The sequence below is a fragment of the Cornus florida genome, unplaced genomic scaffold (assembly GCF_030987335.1).
Source record: "Cornus florida cultivar Cherokee Brave unplaced genomic scaffold, ASM3098733v1 CherokeeBrave_3.0.0_Hap2_Chr10, whole genome shotgun sequence".
Classification (NCBI taxonomy): domain Eukaryota; kingdom Viridiplantae; phylum Streptophyta; class Magnoliopsida; order Cornales; family Cornaceae; genus Cornus; species Cornus florida.
This window is the reverse complement of record NW_026775580.1, coordinates 59,687,653-59,713,091: the sequence shown is the minus strand read 5'-3', so window position 1 is coordinate 59,713,091 and position 25,439 is coordinate 59,687,653. Positions and strand designations below refer to the sequence as shown.

The window sequence follows — 25,439 nt, the reverse complement described above, 5'->3', positions numbered from 1 at the left end:
GTTCTGATCCTCAATAAATGGACAGAGAAAGGAAGAACCAAGGTAACATATCCTTTTTAGTTAGGTTTTCTTTGTGATTAGTTTCTCGTGGTGACACGTTTAATTAAAGTGGTTCAACAAGGGATACTAATGGTTTGACTCTGAGCCCTGTAGAAGGGTGTGATGGAATACAATTCAGATTTTCAAACTTCTGCACGACCCTGCCCAGATTTGGCCTCCTTTAAAACCGAAAATTTTGGTGTGGCGGGTTACTTAGGTGCCGTTGATAAAACTGAAACTTTGAGTACTAAAAATTTTAAGCGTTGAATTTTAAGTGTTAAAATTTTGTGTTAATTGTAATTTATTTTATATATATATGTTTCAATTTTAAGTTTCAATGTTCAACGAATGAAGTTTTATTCACTTAATTTTTAAGTAAAACTTAATTTTTAAGTGGTATCTAAATTGCATTAACAAAAGCGCTTAATTTATTCATAATTTAGCTGAATTGAGTTATCAAGCAGCTCCTTGGTAGTTTTGGTTAATTTCCATCCATAGCTTTCATTTGAGCTAACAAGATATTTGCTGTTAAATGATCATGGCAGTTCTGCTTGGAAACTAATAGGTTATGAAAAATGGTTATTGTGATGATGAATATATGTCGAAGTCTTTGATGTGGCTGCAATTACTACTTCCTGCTTGTTGGAGTTTAGAGGTTCTTGTTGTGCTTGTAGTGATGTTAGTCTAAAGGGGGCAGGTTGACCACCATCATGTGTACTTTTCCATTTCTAATTTATTTTTCGTCTTCGCTATTACTGCCTCGGTAATAGAAGGCATTTAGAAGTTTTATAGATACATCCAGTGGAGGAGTTGAAATATTACCTGGTGGGTCGGGATGCAATGTGTACTGAAATGGAAAGGTGCCGATGGTGAGAGAGCTGAGAAAGTTGAGAGTTCTTGTGGAAGTGGTAATTGGAATGTTCATTGGATGTTTTTAGCTGGTGCAAGAGGGATGTAGCGGAGAGAACTATCTAGAACATGGACATAGACACCACACTACATGGCACAAATATGTCAGACAAGGAAAATTGTATAAAAAAGTTGGGCACAACACAAGTTTTAGCTATTCTACTACAAATGTGTAGGCAGTAGGATAGTAAGTCCTAGTTTTAACTTTACAACAACACCCAGTTGTTTAAATTCTATATACCATCCAGAATAAGATATACAGTCTGTCTTCACCAACTACCTTCACAGTGAGACATCCACTTTTGTTGCAATCCGCTGACCTACAATTACCTATTTTCATCACCACCTGCCTCCTTCATTATCACGATGATATTTCATCATTGTCATCATAAGTCAATGGTCTCATTTAAAATAACATCACAAATATATTCAGAAAATCTAATTACATTTACCAACCCATCACTAGCTTGCATGACTGACATCCTCCACAGTTGTCACTTATTATCTCTATTTTCCATTCCGAGATTTTTCAGATCTGATTTTAAGGGATGGTCCCTCGTCTAATTGAAGAAGTCGGAAGGATCTTGTTGATGGTGGCAAGTAGTAATTTTTCCTTTGGTGGTTGGCCTGGTTGCCAATCACAGTATCAGGAATTTTGTCGGTGGTGGTGACTATAGATTGTAGAATTGGCTCTGAGATGAAGAGTGGTAAAAATGAATCTAGTTGGACAAAAAGTGTCCATTACATGCTTGGCTTATGGTGGCCGTATGTAAAATATCATTTGTTTCTTTTTCAAAGAAAAAGTGAAGGTTGTGAATTTTGTAATTCGCTTGTACTTTTATTTATTTATTTTTGATAAGAGATATTTCATTGAAAAGCGCTCATACGCGAGGCCCAAGAACTTATCCTATTTTTGACTGATAGGGATAAGCGTATGCCAATTATTTTCATATGATTAAATATTTTTCTATAATCATTGACATGTGTTGTGTGTCCAAGAAGTTTTGGTGCACAGATACAACTCTTTAGAATTGTACTTGCTACTACTTAGGGTGCAATCTTTTTAAAATATTTTGACTAAAGAGAGAAATGCCATTTTATGTGGAAAGGCATCTGTGGAACACACCTTAAGTGGCTTCATATGCTTCAAATGCTGCATTGGGAAAGATTTTAGAGATTAGTTTTGTGAGAAGCGATAAAGTTTGCCTAACTGGCTCGTAAATGTCTAAAATTTTACCTAATGGGTGATAAATAAAACGGGTGATGAATGTACAAGAGATTGAAGAGCTTAGTTTTCTCTTTCATATTGCTCCATAGCTTGGAGAACTTTGGAGTCAACTATTAAACATGATTGGTTATTGAATCATGGGTGGGCAAATTTCTACTCAAAACTTGGGATCTATTAATTACCATCTACTCTAAAAGCTTAAGCTGTTAGAGAGGGTGTAACTTTAATATTTATATCCTTCAACACACCCCCTCACGTGTGGCCTTCGTTTTGGTCCAACATGTGTTTCAATTTTTTTATCAGGGTGACAGTGAGGTTTGAACTCGAGACCTTTGGCTATGATACCTTGTAGAGTTTGTAGATCAAGTTATAGAAGAAGAAAAAGAATAAGAGTTGAGACGAAACTGGGGAATTGATTACAGTTGAAAAACTTAACTCTGCTCTCATCCTAACATATTATATATATTTACGAGAATAAAGAGAGAGAGACTAAATGACGCCTGTGGGCTAAACCAATTACATATGTACCCCAATATTAACTATTCTAACAGGTGCTGAATTTTTGTGTTAAGTGTCATGAGTTGTTTGTCTATGAACAAAAGAAGATGGAGTTGAAGAACAGTGAAGAACATGCTGAAAATCTCTCAATCTCAATAACATATCGAAACTAAGAACTTAGAGACCATTAATGACCTAATTATGATCTTTGAAAAGGCTCAAAATATTATTTTAAACTTGATTTTTTCTAAATTAGGATTTTGATCAGAAGATTTTGAATTAAATCATGCAAATTTTTTGAACAGGTATTTTTCACAATATAGAAAAGTTGTATAGATGTCTCAATCGATCAAAAAAGGGTCCAGGAAGCATTTATTGAAGTGTCAATTGATTGAAGCAGTGCCAATGGTGTTCGATCAAAAGCTTGGTCGATCAAAACCTGGACAGTGATTCTTGATCAATTGCCACAATATATATATATTCGGAAATTTCTCTAAAACAGAATTTTTAAAGGATGTATCTTCGTATTTTGCATAGGACTCCTATGTTGGGTATAAATATGGGGTTATAGTCAATCTAGGTAAGACCTTTGATGTCTCTACAATCTAGTGAGAGATGTTATCAGAGGGAGAAAGCTTTGGTATTTGATCTTGGGTTTACCGTAAACCATTCTATATGTGATTGAGAGATTCAAAGTAAGGAGCACATCAAGAACAATCGAACAAAGTGTCAACTTGACAAATTTGTAGAACATGGAATTGGGAAAACCATGGAGAGCAAGTTTGCGGGTGATCAAGTTTATTGATTGGCAGCAGCTGATATTGGCGTGAATTATTTGGCGTGAGTTTGAGTCAAAGTTAACTAGTGGATTCTTGGGGTAGAGTTTGTTCAATCTAGTGTTTAAGACCTTTCTCATAGTGGATTGCTCATGGTTGAATTAGGTCTTGTGGGATCTTTTTCCGTTCTGACGTTTTTCATGTAAAAACCATCGTGTTTTTGCTTTATTTTATTTGTTGCTTTATTTGTTTGTGTGATTGCAATTGAGACACATCATTAGCTAATTTACTGCAAATTGAACAACGATTTATGGAAATTTGAAAAGTTATTTACAATTAAATATCCATAAGAGTTACTCAGCTTCCCTTTCTAGCTCTCTAATCAAACCGTACATGAACCTTGGTAATGATTTGCATTCCTCAAAACCTATTCTATTATTTTCATAATGTATATATATTTTTTTGTGTATATGTTTATATATGTTCCTGCATGGATTCCTATCTGTTTTTTACATTTCTGTTGGAATGATTGCTCTCTCTCTCTCTACCTCTTTTTTTTCGTTGATTTTGGTGGGGGGTTTGGGGGATGCAGAGGGGTTGAATACGGAATTATTCTGACGTGTAGGTCATGTTTTCTGCAGCTACCGCAGCAGCAAAATTCATTTGATTGTGGTCTCTTCTTGCTCCACTATGTGGAACTCTTTTTGGAGGAAGCTCCTGCCAACTTCAGTCCATTCAAAATAACAAAGTTCTCCAACTTTGTAAGTGGATTTCATGGTTCTTATTTGTTCTCACGAGCTTCTCATTTTCGTCTTTAATGCGTTGGAATCAATCTTTGCAAGAGAGGGCCTAATTTGTTGATCTGTTTCTTCATTGTGAGTTTGTTCACAAGCTTATTGTATTTTATTTTCTTGTTTTTGTTTGGTGAGATGGTTACGAAGAAATCCTTGATTGATTCTCTAGCTGGATGGTGGTTATGAATTGGAAATCTTAGTTCTCTTCTCTTTCTTTCTGTTTTTGCGAAATGAAAAAGAAAGGAAATAGAAAAATAAAAAGCATACTGAATAGTAGCTCATCACTGTTTCTCGGGTTATTTGAATTTTGTAACGACTGGAATCAGTCACTCCATGGATTTTGGAGTATGCTACCCTGAGGTTGCAAACATTCAATTCGAAGTCCGTCTTTGGGGTAGTCCTTTTTTGGTTGGCGTGTCTAACCATCGTTTTTATCGAGTTTTTGGACTTTTAGTCTTTGTTAAGAAGATGCATAGGGCCTTGAGTAAGAGTTTTTACCTTCTATTCTTTTATTGTTCTCTTTCTTATATACGTAAGGTCGTTATTCATGATAAAAATAAAATAAATTGACTCTTGCATGTAAAGTCTATAACATCTTATTGCACCAAACACTAACATAATCAGTTTAAATTGTTATTGAAACATCCCCGGCCATGATTAATTTAAAGTTGTTGCTCACTAAATTTGAATGTTACTTACAAATACTAATGTCAGGCTTTTGCATAATTTCACTGCTGCTGCCAACATGATTAGCTTCCAATCTTGTGAATCTAATGCTTGATTTTTGTAGTTTACACCACATGGTTAGGTATCTTGTTTCAGCAATAATCTTGGTGAAACATTTTCTATCAATTTGAACATTTAAATATTCATTGCTTTTCTATCTTTCCATGTGTTGTAATCTCCTTTTGTTTTTGTCATGGAGTCTTTTCTTAGGATGCGTGATATATTATATATGTATAATAGAATTCTGTTTTTTCTCTTGAGTGGATGAAAGTTGAAGATACAAGAACCTATGGTTTAAATTCCTAACTCTAAGGAGTGCATATTTGACACATCAAATTGGCCAGAACCCAAGTTATTTAGTTGCTGGGTTAGTTTACAGTCTTTGCAACTTGTTTGTAATGGATGTTTTCATTCTTGGAAGACAACCCTTTGAGATTTTAGTTGAGTGGAAATGAAACGGAACAGAATTTTCACAGAATGGTAAAAGCTAAAATGGTAGAAAAATACCCTCGAGATCAATGTTTTGTCTTGCCCATTTTCTTCGTATTCTTCCAATTGTCTTACCCTTTTCTCCATGAATCATTCTTGGGTGAGTGAAAATATTAAACACATTAAAAAAGTATTGATGGAATTATTGGTCCTTCCATTAGTTACATGCTCGTCTTTCATGATGTTTTGTCAGACGTCCTTTTCTGATGGGTTTATCTTATTATGGTACGTGATTTGAAGTTTTTTGGTTGGGAATGACGTTTTGATGCGTTCAACTTGTGAGCTTATTCGTAGTTTTGTGCATCTAAACATTTTGGAAATTGCTTTGACAAAACTTAAATTTTGCTTCTTGATCTCTTTTTTTATTTATTATTTTGGAGATTTTCTTTATATTATCTTTGTTCTGGTTTTTTATACTTTAATAAGGTAAAGGAAGTTTACTAAGTTTCATGTGCTTGATATGGTTGCTGTCTTTTCTGATTTTCCAGCCTAATTTCTTACTGAATTCAGTTCAAGTTGGGGCTTATTTCGTTGGACAGATATTTTATTTTTTTTGATCTGATTCTAATACAACCAAGGTCATTTTTCAGAATTCATTACATACTCCAGATTTTTCTATATTTGAATTTTTTACTTTAAATAATTTGAAATATACTCCAACAAGATTTAACCTGAATTTTTATGTTTTCTTCTCTTGTATGTCTCTTATACTTATTTTCTACCGTCACAAATTGACCATGCCTTCTTTTGTTGCCTCTATCAACTCTTAGTTTTGTCTGTGGGTAGATTGAACTGTTCTATTTTTCTATGACCTTGTTTATGTGCACGTTCTCTTTCTGTGAAATTGGCATTAGAAATTTCATCCTTGTTTTCTACTGGATTATCCATGATTAGTTTAATGTATATGCTGCTCTGAGAATTTCTTTCTATAAATCGAATTAATATAAACTGTATCTTGAAATTAATTGTTGAAAAGTAAACAAAAATGGAATGATTTAAGTTGTTTTTAGCCAAGAAGGTGGTTGTTATTAGCAAAGCCTTTAACGACTTCATTAATTTAATTTATTTTTTTTTATTTTCTTGGAATCTCTTTCTATTTTGAATCTCCTTTAATTCCAAATTTATTTACTGATAATTAGTCACTTGTATTATATGATACTGTCCTGATGTTCAGGCATATGTAATTGACGGTTTTTCATTTCAGCTTAATGTTGATTGGTTTCCACCTGCTGAGGCTTCTCTGAAGCGAGTTCTTATCCAGAGATTGATATATGAACTTCTGGAAGGTCATTCTCAGGATATTTCTCTGGCTAATTGCGGTGAGAAGTATTGTAGTTCTGACTATCCCAAAAGTAATACCGAGAACGAAACTGGAGTGGAGTTTCTCTCGGAGAGATGCAGTCCTTCAAAGAGTTCTCAGGACAAGTTAATAGCTTCTTGTGCTAGTCAGGGGATTGAAATGACCCTGTTACCAACATCCTTTATGAGGAATAATGAGTGTGATAATGATTCGGGCTTGGTTGTACGGGAGTTTTTCGATCCAGAAGCTACTGCAGGATCATTTCTTGATGGACAATATCAAGCTTTTGACCGGGCAGCATCTTTCAACTTTAAGAGTGCTTTGTCACCAATTGAGGTATTTCAATTCCTTTCATCTTTTTATCTGTAAACTGCTCTGCAATAGCCTGGATGATTGGAAATGTTTTGTGAACCAAAAAGGGTATAGACAGATCTAATTGGTGTCAGAATCATTTCTACTTAACTGTGGCATAAATAGAATCCAAAAAGGCTTTATGAATAAGTTGGTAATGGCAACCAATTTGTTTTTTGTTTTTCCTTTTTCCCGTACACAATTGCTACCATTTTTTTTAAAAGTTCATTTTTTGCAATTCAACTCCTGTTTTAAATGTTGCTATATATATATATATATATATATTTTTTTTTTTTTGTAAATGAAATGGATTATTTAAAGACGTTAATCCATTGTTGAGATTGAGGGATAAACTTCTGCCCAAAAACAATGAGAAAGTCTGGTTTTTATCATTTAATCAAATATTAAATGCTTGATGAAACATATGTTCCTTCCCAGCAAAGCCTTGGAATTGGCAAGCTTTGAAATATGCTGGTAAGTGATTCTTTCTTTATTAATAGAATTTTAAGAAAATAGACACTTGTTACGACTTTCTATGCATACAACTCAACCAACTTCTTCCGTTATGAAAATTGATATACATTATTCTTGGGAGAAAAGTCAAATATCCATTTTCACAGAGGGAAAATAATCATGAGAAAATTGGAATTTCTCTGTAAATGGTGATGATCACATACTCAACGGTAATTTTCAGTGATGTTGACTTGCAGCTGATGATCTGTTGACAGTTGGAATCACCTTTAAGTTTCTCTTAATATTACCAAGTTTAAACTGGAATGTATTATCAGGCATCTATATTGGCTGCTGTGACAATTTACCTGGCTAATTTCATTTTTCAAATTTTTTTTTTTTCTCCCCCCGAGTAGGTCAGTTTTTATATCCTTCGCTTTTTAATTGGATTTGAACAAAGGCAACTGAACCCCCTTGAAACCAAATTCTGTGGACTGAAAAGAATTCTGTAAAATAATATTGTTCTCTTAGAAAAAACTGTTGTGTATTTTATTGTGAATATGTGATCTATAAAATCCTCTATAACTGTCTGAATTTTAACCCTATTGTATCTGTCTTGAAACAGGAAAATGTAGAAGCTAGTGAACATTTTGTCTATACACCGTCAGCTGAAATTGGTTTTCAGCGGTTATCTGGGATCACACCTGAAAGTTGTGCCTTTCCTTATTCATCTAGAGGTTTTGGTGCAGAGACTTCCTGGAACCCAGGAATGTCTGGTCCCCAAGCAGGGCATGAGGACATTGACTCATCCCCGGAAACATCAATTTGTGCCTCCGACAATTCATTAGAAGTAGAGGTCAAGGAAAACAGCCCGGTTAGGGAAGATCTCAATGGAAAAGAGAGAACATATCAACCAAGATCTCCCTCAACAGGAAATATAGACTGCTTGACAGATGGCTTTGTCTCTGCTTCTAGTGAGATGCTGGATGTTGCAGATTCTCAATACAGTGATGACATGCTTGATAGGAACGGTAATGCTGATCCTCTTACCTCTAGCCCCAATAGTCCACTTGGATTGTCTCATGAAGACTGTAACATACTAGAAAATGGGGTTGCTGCATCCGATAGTGCGAGGTTGATTGGTGATGGTTCAGAATCAGATGTGCAGCCGGATGCAAAAAGGTTGGTTGATGATGCTTCAGAATCAGATGTGCAGCATGATGCAAAAAGGTTGATTGGTGATGGTTCGGAATCAGATGTGCAGCAGGATGCAAAAAGGGTGGTTGATGATGGTTCAGAATCAGATGTGCAGCATGATGCAAAAAGGTTGATTGATGATGGTCCAGAATCAGATGTGCAACAGGCTGCAAAAAGGCTGCGGCTCACGTTTTCCCTTGAAGAGGATAGAGAGCTAGCAGGGAATATGTCAAAAGGATCTAAATTTGTAAATCAGGTCTAGTTTTTCGTTTGTCTCTAATTGGATCTCACTAGGATATTGCCATGCTGTGTATAGTGTTATGGCTCTATATTAGCAATGTGCCGCTGGTCTGAACGGAATTTGAATGTGAACTTTCTGTGTTTGGGTTGGACAGTGATGATGTAGATCGCTTTAATTTCATATTATTTTTACTGTATCTATTCAAAGGCACTATGTGAAGCAAAATCATTGGCAGAGACAACAGTTTACAACTGAAATTCCCATTCTGAAGTGTTGTTATTTCTGTGCAACAATGGCCATATAATCTCATGGAACACACATACATCGCATATACATTAGGTCTGCATTGTAGAATCATCTGTTTGATCTTAAGATTTTGGAGTTGCAGATTGGTTGTCGCTAATTATAGCCTTATAGGTCGGTATTATTATTATTAGAGTGCTTTGTTCTCTTCAATTTGTGCACTCATTATGTATATGAACGTCACAGCACAATATTGTCTTAATCTGTGTTGAAGAAGATGAACAGTGACGGATGGGCATAAGGCTGTGTTTGGGCATAATGTTATTTTTGTCTTTCTAAATTTTTGCTAATCACGTGAGGTTATTTTTGTCTTTCTAAATTTTTGCTAATCATGTGCCCGTTTAGCAACAAATGAAATAGTTTCGGGGGGTTAAATGTCTTTTGGTAGTTCAGGAGTTTTTTGGGAGAGAGAAGAAAGCTAAGGGGGTTTAATGCAATTAACCCTTATTATTAGGAAAAAATATATTGGAAAGAAATAATAGAAACTTGAAAAGATCCCTTTCCGCAAATTCTCCGGGACTGTGTTTAAATTCTTACTTTGTGAAAGGATTTGATTATCAAAAGAACGAGTGTGGTTGAGGAGGGTAGGTTTCCGTCACTGATGGTCGTGTTGGAATTAGGACATGGCGTCCACCGTAGATTTTCATTTCTTTAGACGGGGTTATGAGTAGAGGTTGACCTTGAGTAGTATAGGCCTCAAATTTCAAGTTTGCAACTCGTAACAAATTGTGATGATTAGTTAAAAGAATTGGAATGTGGTTGAAATGAAACATGAACCATCTTTCCAATTAAATTGCCAATTTTTCATTGGCCTACAAATTTTGAAATTCAACAATCCCTTGCAATCATGGGTTCTTAATGAGGAAAATACAAACTGCACCAATGCCAGCCTTAAAAAACACAGCTTCTTGCATCTGTGCACAGTTAAACTAGAAAAGGCCTAACTGTACATCACAAACATTCATTACCTTTCTAGATTTGCTAGTCACTAGGTTTGCTACTACGACCTGCAGGAGTTTAATCTTCTTTCTTGTCGTTGCCAACGGGAGCAGAGCCATTTCTATTCCTGGAGGCAGCCAATTCCTTTGGCTCTGCATGGGTAGGAGATGGAGCTAGTTCTTCCTCAATCGGAAGTGTTAGTTTTGACCCTTCTAAAGCAACACCAAGAACAATATTATCTTCCAACGCAGGCCTAGCTATGGATGGTGACGCAGCAGGCCTTTCACCGTCTTGCTTTGCCTGCGAAGTGCGTGAAGGATTGTCTGTATTATCACTGGAAGATTCTGCGGGAGTTAGAAGTGACTTCTCAAAAGAAACTCCAATCGTGGTGTCGTCTTCTGATTTCACTCCTGTTGTTTTCCCCAATGTGTCTTCCCCAATTGCCGCCGCCATCTGCTGCTTTTCAGGGTTGCTTTGGACTGAACTGACGGACTCCATACTCGGGGTTTTGATGTCTGATGTTGACATTGATGAAACCTTTGGGTTTGAGCTGGCAATAGAGCTTGAATCTGATGCCACCTTAGCATCTGCTTTGGTATCACCAAGAATTGATGTTGAGCCAGCCCTGTTTTCTGCCTTGGTGTCAGATGTCGAGGCTGCTTCAACCTTGGCATCTGTTCCTTCATTTAAACATACTGAGCGAGTCGAAAACTTACTCTTATCCTCACCATTGATTTTATAGGAGGGCTCAATCAGCAGGAGTGGGCGGTTAACAGCTGCTTTGGAATGAGTGAATATGGTGTCCGCAAAGGGTACACTGTCCATGTCAGCGTCACTGTATGTTTTCTGAAATGTGCGGATGGGTGTGGCAAGCCGAGCCCGGTGGTGGCTAATAACTCTGAGAAGATCCAACAATACTGCTTCCTGTTTCATCAGAAACATATATTGGTCTTCAGTGGCTAAATTACCAGTTAAATAATTCAGGAAAAAAAATAATAATAATAAAAAATTACCAGTTAATACAGAATATAGCAAAACTTGAAACTAAGGACAGAAACAACAATTTGACTCCACAATAACTACCAGTACAGTATATCATCTTCAAAGAGCTAGACATGGAATGTAAATCTATTTTTTTTTTTTTTTTCCTAAATCACATGGAATGTAAATCTAGAAAACCATGATTCCACACCGAAGTGTCAACCGTCAGAGAGTAATCTGGAATAATAGCTCAAACTTTCCTCCGTAAAAATCTTACAAGAAACCAAAAAATAAATATAAAAAAAGTTAAGAGCCCCTTTCTCTGCATTCCTTTTATCAAGTTCATAGGAATCCATCACAGTAACATGTTAAAACTTTCTTTAACAAAAAAAAAAACCCCACCAAAATCCATATGAATTAGATTACAGCAACGAATCATTGACTGCACCAACCAGCTGAAACCACACAGCACAGTTCCCATCAAAAGTACTAAGAGGATGGGAACTCGATTTGTATTACACATAACACCATCTTTAAGAAAGTTTTCAACTTGAGTTTAGTCAAAGACTTCTTGCTAGCATTCGTGCTTCCAAAAATATAATATAATGATTAATGGGCAGCATATGTCGCTTTAGTGCCAGAATGTCATCAACGCTTACAAAATGGAGATAACAATTGCAGAAAATTGGATACAATAGTAATGATGTGAAAAAAAAAAAAAAAAAAAAAAAAAAAAAAAAAAAAAAAAAACTCCTTACTTTCTAAGGTTTATATTTTGATGTATCTTAGCTATCAGCTGCAGGGACCACCCATTGATTAATATCCAATTGAAACAAACGAGTCTTACCTTGACACAAAGGTACTCCTCAAAATGTGAGGTTTTCACAAAACAAGACACCAAAATCTGCAAAATAATACAGGCCAGAGAAAAATTATAAACACCATTGAAATAATCATTTTTTATTATAACTAATAAAATATGACAAAATTAAGCATTTTCTAAATGCTTAAACAAGATGGAAGCAAGAAAATGAAAAACTGAAATCATAGCAGGTGAATGTTTAACCAATCTAAGTGTAAGAAAACAAGTACACACTTCTAATTATAAAATAAAAAGTACGTATTTTTTATGTCACATGTGATATTTTCTTGGATCAATGATAACAATCGAACCATCCCTCCCTTCAATCGCCGTGCTACAAGCCTACAACAGGTCTTTTTGGGATGAGTGATATTTTAGCTAATGAATAAGCAACTAATGTTACCAATGGCCTAGTGGTATCTCCTCTACCTCTCAAAGTGGATGGTGAGGGTTTGAGTCCCCAAAGGGGCAATGCGGGTGTGTGTGTTTCTTGCCAATGAAAAAAAAAAATTAAGCAGCTAATGTTATTCGATGAGGATTGGAAATTTTGCATTATGAAGAGGCAATTCACATGCATATTTTCTAAATCAGTTGTCAACTAACACAACTATGCATCCATGTATAAAGAGCACCATATATTGTGTTATAAAAACTTCATGCTAGCAATTAATCGCCGTGCTACAAGCCTACAACAGCTCTGTTTGGGGTAAGTAATATTTTAGCCAATGAATAAGCAGATAATGTTACCAACGGCCTTATGGCCTAGTGGTATCTCCTTTATCTCTCAAAGTGGATGGTGAGGATTCGAGTCCCTAAAGGGGCAAAGCGGGTGTGTGTGTTTCTTGCCAATGATAATGTTATTCAGTGAGGATTGGAAATTTTGCGTTATGTAGAGGCAATTCACATGCATATTTTCTAGGGGTGGCAAAATGGGTCAAGAACCATCAACCCGCCCATATCCGCCCGCTTTTTAATGGTTATGGGTGAACCATATTTAATTTAAGGGTTAAGATAGATTGGATAATTTTTAACCACTTAATTTAAGGGTCAAGATGGGTTAAATATGGTAACCATATTCAACCCATATTTCACCCATCACATAATAAACACACAACACACATTTATTCTATATTACACTCAACTCATTTCTCTCTCTAAAATTCTCACTCACAATCCTCTCTCTAAATTTGTCTCTTATCAATCCCTCTCTCTAAGTTTCTCTCTCTAGAAATTTCTTCTAAAAAAAATAAATAATTAAAAATTAAAAAATAAAAAAAATTTAAAACCTTAAAACAAATTTTAAAAATAAAAAAAATTAAAAAATTTTAAAAAAAATTAAAAAATTTACAAAATTTAAGAATTTAAAATAAATAAATTTTAAAAATAAAAAAGGGATACCAGTATCTCTGAATAGAGAAATTTAAAAAAAGAAAAAATCAAAATTCAATGGCTATCCATATGCCTCAGTGTTTTACTTATTTCACTTAATTTTTTCATTAAAACTCAGATCCGGAAAAATATTGGAAACAAAATCTAAACCGACAACTAAAGTTCGATTTTAAATAAAAATTAATTAAAAAATCACAAGAAAAATATATCATATTAACTACGATAAAAAATAATGTCTACAAAAAGACCCAGAACTTAAATTCATAGATCATGAACACATAATAAAAATATGTATATAATATTTTGACCAAAAATTAATATTTAATCACAAAAACAAAAATAATCAGATGCATACAAACAAACATATGTTTAGTATCAACATATAAATAATTTTTAAAAAAAAAAGATGTAGGTCTGATCCAGGCCCCCAAATCAAAAGGCTAGAAGCATCAAAGGGGGCAGACATGATGACCCTTCATTCTCAGTGCACATTACCATGCTTCCTTCATTCTTATATTCCAAAGCATCGGCTTATTGTACATAGATACAGATCTCAACGATGATATACATATACATATATATATACTACTATTTAAGATTTTTTTTTTGAGATAAAAATTTAAAAATAAAAAAATAATTAAAAATAATAATTAATGGGTCCACGGGTCATAACGGGTTGACCCTGCCCATTTTCAACCGGCCCATATTCAACTCGTTCTGAACGGGTTAAATATGCGTCTTGACCCATGTTGACCCGCCCATTTTCAACACAACCCGAACCCGACCCAACCCGCCCATTTGCCACCCCTAATATTTTCTAAATCAGTTGTCAACTAACTCAACTATGCATCCATGTATCAAGAGCACCAAATATTGAGTTATAAAAACTTCCATCAAACATAGTAGTAAGACAACTTTTCCAGACATTCACTTTGCTGATCAAGTTGTATATTCAGTAAAAAAAGAATCATGAATAAATAAAAATAATTGTGAAACAGGACAAGCTGAAACACTTACTAAAAGAGCCTGACTCTTCGGATCGATGTTATCAAGAAATACTCTTCTATGCAACTTTTGCTGCTCCACTTGAGGATTTTTGGCCAAAACTTTGCGCATATCTGCTACAATATTCTGCACAAAGGAAAAGGATGATCCAAGATATAGTGATGTGAAAGGGAAATAAACTTTATGCCTTTATTTGCACAAAACTTCCGTTGACAAACAAGATAATCAATACAATTCCTCACATTGATCTTATTGACATCTAGGTGACTGATGGCAAGGTGGGTTTTGATGCGCCAATGAGTCTTCTGGCTAAGATTCCTCACCACATTCACTGAGAACTTGTGGTTCGGAATGTAAACTGCTTCACGATCATCACCTCTTATAACTGTTGGCGACCACCAACCCACGCACTGAAACATAAAGTATCGGATTACAAAAACATATCGAAACAAATATTAAGATCCCTCAAGTTCTAACCTAGTATATTTAAAAAAAATAACTGTGGTTAGCATTTCCAATTCAGAAGTGTTAAGGCCTTCATTCTTGATAAGCCTAAGTAGCACCATTTTATTTATGTACAAGCAGTCGCAACTGAAAGAGTGGCACCAAGCATAAGCATTTTATTTTCTTTCTAGTTTTTATTATATATACTGCATTTCTGTTGTATACTGAAGCACAGTAACTACGAACCTCTACTGTACCAGAAACTTCGTAGCCGTCAATTTTCGTCTGGATCCATTCATTTGGAACAAACGGTCGAGTTGCATGGATCATTATACTTGAAAGGAAATTTGTGAAAATCTGAAGAAACCAAAAATATAAATCAAGATTTCTAGTTCATGAAAATACACCTAGTTATCTGAAAGCATAAAAAAATAAAATAAAATAAACAAAAATAATTTGATGGTTCATTACTAGCTTTTAACATGACACATGCTAGGATAATCTAGAAAGCTCTGTATACATTAGAAAAACAGCATTGTTTTCATGGAAGGGTGGAAATAAGAACCGAGCTATACCTCACGACCAGCAAGGGTGAGCAACACTGTGCCAAGACCCCCAGCAGTCAGATACTTCAGGGTAGAAAAACCCAGCAACTCCATGAACAATGAAATAGCACCAATCCACACTGCAGTATAAATGGCATTCCCAGCTAATTGGAAGCCCATCTGCAAAAGCAAGACCCACAGTCTATCAATGAGATTCATTTGCAACACTTCATCATTGCCCTCAAGGTAGCTGAATCATTGAGTCATAGTTCTCTAATTATAACAGTCGGACAAAATTAGGAAGTGTGCTCCAATGATTCATCAAAAAGTCAACCAGCAAATGCAATTTGTAAAATGCCTATGCATGGCCAACACTCTGATAAATTCTCAAATAAAATAAAGAAAAAAAGTAAGAAATAAGCTGATCAAAAAAGAATTATAGTGATCTAAAATATATGGTTTCTTTCTTTTTTTTCCCTTAATTAAATCATTGCAATTGTTTGTCAAACAATATTCATTTTCCCCCCAAAATCATAGCCTTCACACAGTTATGCGCCTTATAGTAATAAAAGATGGTAAACAATTAAAATGTAGTAAAATGTCTAAGTAACAGAAACATACATTTCTTGCATCACTAGAATCATTTGTCTCCAAAAAGAACTTTTGTGATTGTTGAACCAATCTGCCAAAACAGAATATTGTGATTGTTGAATCAATCTGCCAAACCAGAATATGGTCGTGTTCAAACATCATCACATAAAATCTGGCACTTAATCCGACATTATAGTGATTTGAAAGGAAAATACAACCTAAATATCAACCGCATTAAAAAAGAAGTTGAAGTAGTAAATCAATAGAAACAGTTAGAAGAACAACAAAAGAAAAAGAACAATGCTAAAGTAGTGGCTACCCTGCTTCACCAATGGCAAAAACAGAAATAAAGTTGGCAAAAACAACAAAAAGAAATTGAACACATATAACCAAACAATTCACACTATGCAGTAGGCACACTAGAACTGATTGTTCTGAGATTTTGAAGTACCAACAATGATCAAAGCAGATGGTTAACTGTAAGTCTGCAATACATCCGGGTTTCAACATATTGTATTTGTGAAGATTCCAAAAATCAAATAAACCACTCAATTCCTTGGCCAACACTTTCTGAGTTAAAACTATATATGCTAATTCCTGAAGAGAAATGACTCTGATAGAAACCACCAACCTTGATAAACTGTAGGCACAGGCAAGCACTGTAGATACTGATCGTACAAAATTCAGAAAACGTTGCTTGACAACATGGCTTGCTTCTGAAGGTAAAATAACCGGATCCAATGTCCTGAAAGAAACACTATTCCATTAGTAATAGTGGAGAGGCTGGCAATAAGTGTTCAGTTATAGCAGAACTCTAATTCCTTGCATATCAGTAACATCCTTTTTTTTAGCATAGCAGTAACATCAAGTCACTGAAACCTGCAGATAAGTTGTGTTCCAATCCATAGCAGCCAAGGCTGAAGATAAGATGTCGTACTCTTTTCCCAACTACTGTCACTCTCCTGCAGGAAATTGTCAAACGAAAGCATCAGAAGCCAATTAAGGGATACAGGGTGCTGAGAGGAGCTAAAAAATTAAACCATGGCAATAAAAGAAAGTGTATGTACATGGAGGAAAAGAATCCTGCACTGTCTCATTAGCGGCCCAAGACCCCACATGGCAAAAGCAATGATACCAATTGCTCGAACCAACTGAATTATAACAGAGCTTCCTTCTAAAGCATTGTATGACCTGCAAGATACCATGAAAAAGAAATTATGAAAAAATCGTATATTAGACAAAAATAGAAACATTAACACATGAGACTGACATAGGACTGACACCATTTGATAGGAAAACTTCTACCATCCCCAACCCCAAAAAAGAATTAAATAAGTTAACAGAGCAACAAAAAAGAAAATAAAACAGAAGTCAAATTGTACAAAACAGGGCACAGTCTGATTACAATGGATAATACACATCTACTCCAGGACTGTGACAATTAAATGCAAAATAGCAATAGTCAGTAGCCAGCTCTGTGCCTTTACCTATAGCATACTGTTTTTCAATTAAAAGAAAATAAATTGAGAATATTTTTGTTCCAATTTTTAATTATCGCTCAGCTATACATATGCTGCCCCGGAATTATACATTAGAAATTAATCTAAGGGAATTTCAAACTTCATAGAAGTGGATATCACAAAGTAGCATCAAGAACACAATATGAAGGTGCTGGAGAAAAGAGAAACTCACTGAACTTAGAAGGAACAGAAGATTAAGGGCCCGATTAGGTCACTGGCAAAATTCCGCAGAACAAAGCTAGATTCTGTAACTTTTGTTTTTAATTTCTAGCTTAGATTAGAAATTTCAAAAGTGAATGTTAGTTGCTACTCCTGCTCATGGTAAAAGATTGAATTAAAGCTACATATAAGGTAAATGTGTAATCTTCTACACTAAGGGTAAAAAGGTAATTTAACACTTTAATGCACTCGCCGATTTAGGGTTCATGCACGCATACATTAGGATTTCTAAGATTTCATGATTTGATTCTCAAAATCCTATTTGATATGCATAAAAGCGTTTCTTGAAACTTCTTGTTCTGAAAATTTTCAAGTATAAACTGCAATAGACTTCAATCAATCGAGCTGTTAATCTGTTAATCGAAGACCACTGGAGTTGTGTCGATTCATTGACCAACTCCTCTATCAATCAAGCCATGCAAAGATTCAGTTTACTTTTTTCTAAAGCACTACAAACCCTACTCTCTATATACCTCTACTTTGCCTACGTATACACTGCTTCTAGGTAGAATATAATGTAACAGAGAATAGCTATATGGAGCACATACAGAGAGCACAATTGTGAGATCTAGAGTGCACATCATTCTTAGTATTGGACCATTGGTGAGTGTTTTTCATTGTGTGTTGACATCACATCCAATGTTGTGAAGTTTATCTAACGAGTTCAACACCGACCTCAATCCCTTAATCAGAAATGGACTTGGCAAGCAAACTGTGTGCCCGAAGACTCAAGGATTGTTCGGTGGATCAATCTCTATCAAGGAGATGACTAAGGGTTTCTAGGGTTTTGGAAACTGTTAACCTACTTGTAATCCTCCTTTCTCATAGTGGATTCAGTTTGCCTAGACTAGGTCCCATGATTTTTTCCAGCTTGGTTTTCCATGTAAAAAATCTGTGTCCCCAATTTTTACTGATTTAATTGTTTATTGCACACTTTGATGATGGCTGGAGTAGATTTTAAATTTTTGTTATAATTTGAATTTCTGTTAATTTTGAATGCAATTCAAAAGGTAGTTAAATTAACTATCCAACCAACGAGATCAACTCACCCCCCTCTAAGACGCTGCTCTATTAATCCTTTGGAAGTCTAGATCACAGGCCTTGCTTGACTCTCAATCAGAGTATCGGGTTCCAGACCTACAAACTTCCAGGTCCACATTTGGAATATCCAAATTGCAACCAAAATTGTGAAACTAAAACACTGAAACCTTCCCACATGTCAAAACCAGCATCTCAGAAGAAAGAAGGAATTATGACTACCAAAAGAAACTGACCACAGTGATTCCTCTTGCCAGTTGGTCAGCAATGTAAAATTGGAAAACAGTGCCAAAATTAGGATCGGTGACAATAACACATCCATTTATCCAAAACAAAAAGGTCAATCGCATTCAAAGTCCGGGTTGTGAAACTCCTTTAATATTCTGAGAAAAGCGAGAACCAGATCTCCACATGGCATTTACATGGATGATTATTAACATTTCCAATAGTCAGAGTTTGGCAATGTAGGTTACGGAAAATTAATGATAGCAATAAACTCAGTTGTTCTTCAAACTCCATGCCATTGGACAAGTTAGGGAAGTGCACTCAAACATTTGGTCTGAATTCCTTTAAAATTTTATAATTATTGAGTTCCTTATCAAGCCAGAGCCTCAACAACCCGCAAAATCTGAACTGAATAATGTAACCAGGGCCAAAAATTCAGAGACCTATAAAATCTGAGGCCAAGAATCAATGACATCATGCATCTACTGACAAGATAGAGTTGGAATTTTGACCCAAGGCATCTGCAGATGACTCAACACATCTGCAAATGTTGACATGACTAATAGAGTGAAAAATACATCTTGACCATAGCTAATGCTGGGCTATACTTCTACAGTAGGCTTATAAAAGAGTAATAAATAATGATAGACGCACACGAACAATTGAACAAATATACGCAAATGTTGTTAGATTATTGAAGGTGAACACAGAGCACTAAATAAATAGTAAATCATAGCAAACAAACAACTATGCATTATCTAGAGTATTTATATAGATATGCACCTATATTAGGGTAACTACAACAACAACAACCAAGCCTTTTCCCAACTCTTGGGATTAGCTATATTAGGGTAACTGAATTAAAAAATATATATAAATACAAATATATATGTTATATACAAATATTGAAAACACAGATATACCTCTTCATCACCATGGCGGCAGTTTCTAGAACAGGAAAATCATTTCCTCCACTTGGTTTTAGAAAGGAGTGGCACTGGAAAACATTACATCTAGAATATAAAGGACTTAATGGCCCGTGCACACTGTCTAAAAGATGGAGACTCCAATGATCCTGCTGCTGAAGATGTGACAAGTAAAAATTTGGATGTTAAAAATTTAACAGGTAGGAAAATTGTTAAGCTTCAATTATGTCACAACTCACATGCACACATAGCACAAGAGCAGTGGATTACTTGACAAAAAAATAAATAACACACATATAATTGAACTGAAATTTGTTTAAATAGAACTTGTTACTTTTATGTAATGTGAGAAGATTGTTCCTTCAGAATCACACATTCAAGTAACAAAAATGAAAATGGAAAATAAAGGTAAAGGGGGAATGGGTAGAATATTGCTTGTCTTTTCAGCGAAATCTAAACTTCAAACAGACTGAATTTCCATTAAAAAAAAAAATACTGGATCACCAAATTACAGTAACAAGCAGCTGACCTTGAATATTTTTTGCGCATCATTACTGCATGTCTCGCTCAACAATGATGTGGCATCAATTCTATAATTTTTTGGTATTTGATATTTCATCCTCAACAGTGATTTGGCATCAATTTCTGTATTTTTTGGTAAGTTATACGTATTCAATTTTAAAACGCTTCTGACCACAACACTACCATAGAAGCATGAATCTAACAACCTTCAACATGCAATAGAGTGCATCAAGACAAACTGGAACAAAGACCATGACAAACAATTGTAAATTGATTAAAAGTCCAGATTATGAACTTATATGCAATTCTGACAAATCATGCAAAGTAGCATATATTATGTACGTAAGCTGTAGAAAATAAAAGGTCAGGAGGGGAGGGGAGAGAGAGAGAGGTGGATTTCTAATCTGAATACGAGCATACCGCAGCATGTGATGAAAGGTTGATGTCGAACATATGTAAGCAGCCCTTTCCTATCATACCCTGGAAAAAACATCAAAAGAACCAGATGTATTGGAATTTTAAAACTTAAAGGGATGGTAAAAAATAATATAATCTCTTAAAGAACCAAGCAGGCAACCACGCACCTTAGGTTCATTCCTGTGACTGTATTTATTGTAAATTCCTAGTTTGCAAGACAATAGCAATGAACCAGCAATAGACATCATCGACAAAGGTTGAGATACACTAGGGGCAAAATATCATAATGCGCATAAAAGCAGTTTATCCTTGGACCCAAAGTATACTGCGAAAAGGAGGAGCAGAGATCAAAAAGATTACAAACTACCATGCAATATATATAATACACCTGTCAAGTAAACTAAAACAAGTTTATTGCACACAAATAGAAAAGTGAAAATAGACTAACAACGATGAATCCATATCTTCAACTCTCCAAAGTACTATAATAATATCATGCAAATAACATAACAGAAAATCGAGCTCAAATAGAAATGTAAAGAAGCCACACAAGAGTAAGAATCTGGCACATGTATAACAAATTGAAGGAACTCCAAAGCTAGTATCAAAAACCCAAAGCATAGGCCAATATTTTGTTTTCGCAATAGGAAAAACAAAAACAGGGAAAGTGTGTGCATTCTGCTGGATGAAACTTCTTATTATTTGCAGGCATAGTAATTACAAATTACATTGTTGAGTATTGCAGTCTACATGATCAATTAAAAATTGTCAAATCAGATAAAATACATAATGAACATAATGAAAGCAACGCACAGTCATACATAAATTGTACAACGAGAACAAGAATAATTATCCAGTACCAAAAGCATGACGATCAAGTTACATTAGTGTATATTCGTCAACACTTATATAACAAGGTAAATTATTTATAAATAATAAATACACATAAGTCAATATGTACATAAACTTTTGTTGGGCATATGATGCTACAACTAAATAGCAATAAATCAACCTATGTTACAAACTCAGGCAAGAAAATGCAAATACCATACCTTGCCTATACCAATCAATGGCAAGCGCGCCCGTGAAAGCCTGAAATATTGAATAGTTCCTGTGTTTGGCTACAGAAAAAATGAAGGAAAATAAAAGAAAGAAACCAAATCTTGAGTCAGATCAACTCACATAGGCAAATTTAAAGGTTTCAATCTGAGTCTTCAGTTGTTTCTAAATAACGCATTTGCCTATATATATTCAGAATTATTTTCTTTTCTTTCTGTTCTTTTTTCTTTCCTTTTCTCAGAAAGCAAAATCAAACCCTAGATGTAGAAATTACAGATCAAAATAAAACCCCAGTTTCAACGTGCCTAACTATTAAGCATATTTGAACATTAAATTTACAAATGCTCAATAACTAGAGCATTAAAATTCAAAGAACAAAATTGAAAATAATGATACTTACATTTCTATATCTGTGTGCTATACGAATAAAATTCCACAATTTTGTTTACTTTTCTTGATAAGGACTTGTTCTTAGAAGGTGAACTGGAAAATGGAGGGGACAATAATAGCTTGCACCGGAAGGTGTTGATTTCGAACTGTTCCGTGTGCAAATTGAAACTGTATTGGATATTCGGACTATTATTTGCTTTACGTGGCGAGCTGTCAGGGCCGGTTTCTAATATGCGCCGTGTGTATATTGCTCGTGTCTTTCGCGGAGACGCAACGCCGACATTTTTAACATTATTTACACGTGATTTTCAAGAAGATAAGGGTTTGGTACTTGGGCTCACTTGGGTGGCTCTTGAAAAAAATGGTGTGCCGGTTGACCCGAGCTCAACACAGGTTCAATAATTAATAGGAATTAAAATACCTATTACTTTTAATTGATCATTTATATACGTAGTAATAAATAACGGAATGAATTTGTCTGCTTAATTGTATTTAGAATGAATAATTAATTAAAAATTATTTGATTAGATAATTTATAAGTTTTTAATGTGAGCATCACTACTCTAATAAATTTGAGCCCAATATGAGTAATATAAGGTTTTCATTTGTTCCATTAATTTGTGAATTCGATTCAATTTAATCTTATTATTGCAAATTGGATTGATTTTTTAGTCTCACAATTTGAAAACGAATTGATAAATAATAATTCGTAGTCTATAAACCAGTTAACGAATTGGGTCTTAAAAAACTCAATAATGGTTAAAAATAATAATATTGAACTTTTTATAAAAAAAAAAAAAAAAAAAAACTCAATCCCTTGAACCAATATAATCTAATTCATGAAAAGATATAATCTGATATAATCTAATCTGTAAAGTAACCGATTATATGAAATATAATTTTCACCAATCCATAAAAAAACGAACTGAATTAGATTTAATGTCTAATCCGATTCACTCCTATTCATGATCACCCTTAGATTTACGTTGATTAAAATGCTCAAAGATACATGGATAAAGTGAAAAACTAAATAAATAAATAATTTTACAACCCTTTTTCACATTTTTATTGTAGGACTCATTAATTTAAGCATGTTTGACATTTGTTTTGTTTTATTTTTGGCATTTTATTTTAATTTGAAACAAAATAAGTGTTTTGTTATGAAGTGTTCTGGGTTGAAAACGAAAACATGTTTGGCAACACAAATTTGCGGTGAAAATTTCACAAACAGAAACATTCAAAACATGTTTTGCAATATCTTTCGTTTCAAGAAATTTGGAAATAAAGCATATTTGACAGAGTTACGATGTTATTAAAATTACTGAAACAAAAACAAGAAACATGTTTGGAAAAGAGTGCTTTTGATTTGTTTTATAAAATCTAAAATATATTAATATAATTATTATTTATATATAATAGTACATTATTTATATGTTTTGGAAAAAAATTACTTGATTATTACTTATATTTTAGTAATACTAATAAGTTAAGGTCATATTTTAAAAATAAATAAATAAAACCAACCGAAATCAAACCCAAAGTAACTAATGGTTTAATTGAAATAACGTGGCTGGATTATCTACTGGGATCAATACCGTTTTGGGTTGGATAATTGACTGATCCGGAGTCTCCATTTGTTAGGGCACTTTCGTAATTGGAGGAGGCATAAGAGGGAGATCAAAGTAAATTAACTTACCCTTGACATGAAACTCTTATAAGATGAACATTACTACACATGTTCAGTTGCGGTCTTTATCAGGACTGGACCGACGGTAGAGGAACCAAGGGAAACGATGGCCCACCAATGTTCTCACTGCAGCTGGGCTTAATGATAACACCAAAGTTGACTTGTTCATTGTCGATGCATCCTGGTCTTTTCCACAAAGTATTACATTTGCAATCCCAAAGCTTCTACTCTTTGCAACCTCCATCACCATCTACCAAAGGCAAAAAGATTTGAATTGCATCTACAACAAAGAAGTATAGTTTCAAACATACCTCGGCTCACCCCTAGCAGCACAATTTACACAGGTCTCATGGCACAACTTGGTGTGGAACTCCCTCATTATACCACGCATGAAGTTCAATTTTTGTTTGGCTGTCCAATTTCGATTACCTATACTAGAGAGTAAATCTATGGTTAAGCATAAGAATTCGTGTGCCATTTGCAACATCTCCACAGAATTACATGACCACCTATTCTTCAATTGCAGCTTTGTTTCACCAATTTGAAGGTTCATCGAAGACATATGTCAATTTGTCTATGTATTCAGCAACTGAAACACATTGATATTATTCATGTTGGAAAATATGTGCTTCGAATGACATTTAAGATATTCAATTCGATATTTAATTAAACATGCAAATTAAAATAATAAAATAATGATAATAATAATAAATAAAGAACTTAGACCAAAGCTAGTATTGGATGTTATATCCTTAAGACAATTTATGCCCCGCTTGGTACTGACGAACTTTGTCGCGCTTGTCTCCCAGGATACAATGGTTTACATCCACTAGTAGCAGTACTACAAACTCGTGGATACGGTGAACCTCCTCTATGTGATACTATCTCTCACTAAAAAATACATCTATACTATATAAATGCTAAATTAGGTGCAATTCGAACCAAATGGCTCGTACCAATCTTAATATAGCTTCATGAAATTGGATTAGGGTCTAAGTGGCTTGGACCACTTGACCTATGGTTTGAACTCACTTGGGTTGGGTTCAAGTCTATAGAGGAAGAGAGAAGAAAATGAATTGAACCAATTGCAAATGGCAGCCCAATGAGGTATTTAAAGAAATAGAAGTGCCTTTTCGGGTTAGGTGTGTCTCTTTATCACTGGACACAACCATTTATATGTGTTTCTTCATCACTTGGCACAACCATTAATATATGTTTATTCATCACTAGACACACCCACCGCAATAGGTTGCAATAGTTCATATTGAATAGGTTATGTCTGTTGGTTTTGAGTTGTATCTTTTCATTCCACAACCAACTAATGATCACACATATTTAGTCACAGGCATTTGTTGATGACTGATGAAACAATTTTCATT

At 34.6% G+C, this 25,439-nt stretch overlaps 2 protein-coding genes and 1 pseudogene across 4 annotated transcripts in view; 1 reads left to right on the top strand and 2 right to left on the bottom strand.

The window, feature by feature from the left end:
- LOC132278747 (probable ubiquitin-like-specific protease 2B) overlaps nt 1–9,291 on the top strand; it is a 57,335-nt gene extending 48,044 nt beyond the window's left edge. The window contains exons 14-16 of the mRNA XM_059780616.1: nt 4,092–4,211; nt 6,664–7,095; nt 8,186–9,291. Of these exons, the coding sequence (XP_059636599.1) occupies nt 4,092–4,211; nt 6,664–7,095; nt 8,186–9,019 (1,386 nt within the window). The 3' untranslated portion in view covers nt 9,020–9,291. The remainder of the gene's footprint in view (nt 1–4,091; nt 4,212–6,663; nt 7,096–8,185) is intronic.
- Nucleotides 9,292–10,060: 769 nt separating this feature from the next.
- On the bottom strand, nt 10,061–22,561 carry LOC132276935 (mechanosensitive ion channel protein 3, chloroplastic-like). Of its 3 annotated transcripts, none has more exons than XM_059778587.1 (15): nt 22,384–22,561; nt 21,977–22,045; nt 21,092–21,249; nt 20,928–20,987; nt 19,983–20,137; nt 17,125–17,248; nt 16,937–17,019; nt 16,689–16,802; nt 16,088–16,148; nt 15,497–15,646; nt 15,168–15,278; nt 14,720–14,887; nt 14,490–14,603; nt 12,069–12,125; nt 10,061–11,164 (listed from the first exon to the last, which is right to left on the bottom strand). In XM_059778587.1, exons 3-15 carry the CDS (start codon nt 21,170–21,172, stop codon nt 10,319–10,321), a joined length of 2,124 nt encoding a protein of 707 aa, XP_059634570.1. In that variant the 5' UTR covers nt 21,173–21,249; nt 21,977–22,045; nt 22,384–22,561; the 3' UTR covers nt 10,061–10,318. The 3 variants fall into 3 exon arrangements, with proteins under 3 accessions (XP_059634570.1, XP_059634568.1, XP_059634569.1); XM_059778585.1 differs by having other exon boundaries at nt 19,983–20,140; nt 22,384–22,560; XM_059778586.1 differs by lacking the exon at nt 22,384–22,561 and adding an exon at nt 22,107–22,350 and having other exon boundaries at nt 19,983–20,140; nt 21,977–22,016.
- On the bottom strand, nt 13,877–13,983 carry LOC132280647 (small nucleolar RNA snoR100; annotated as a pseudogene).
- Nucleotides 22,562–25,439: the final 2,878 nt, after the last annotated feature.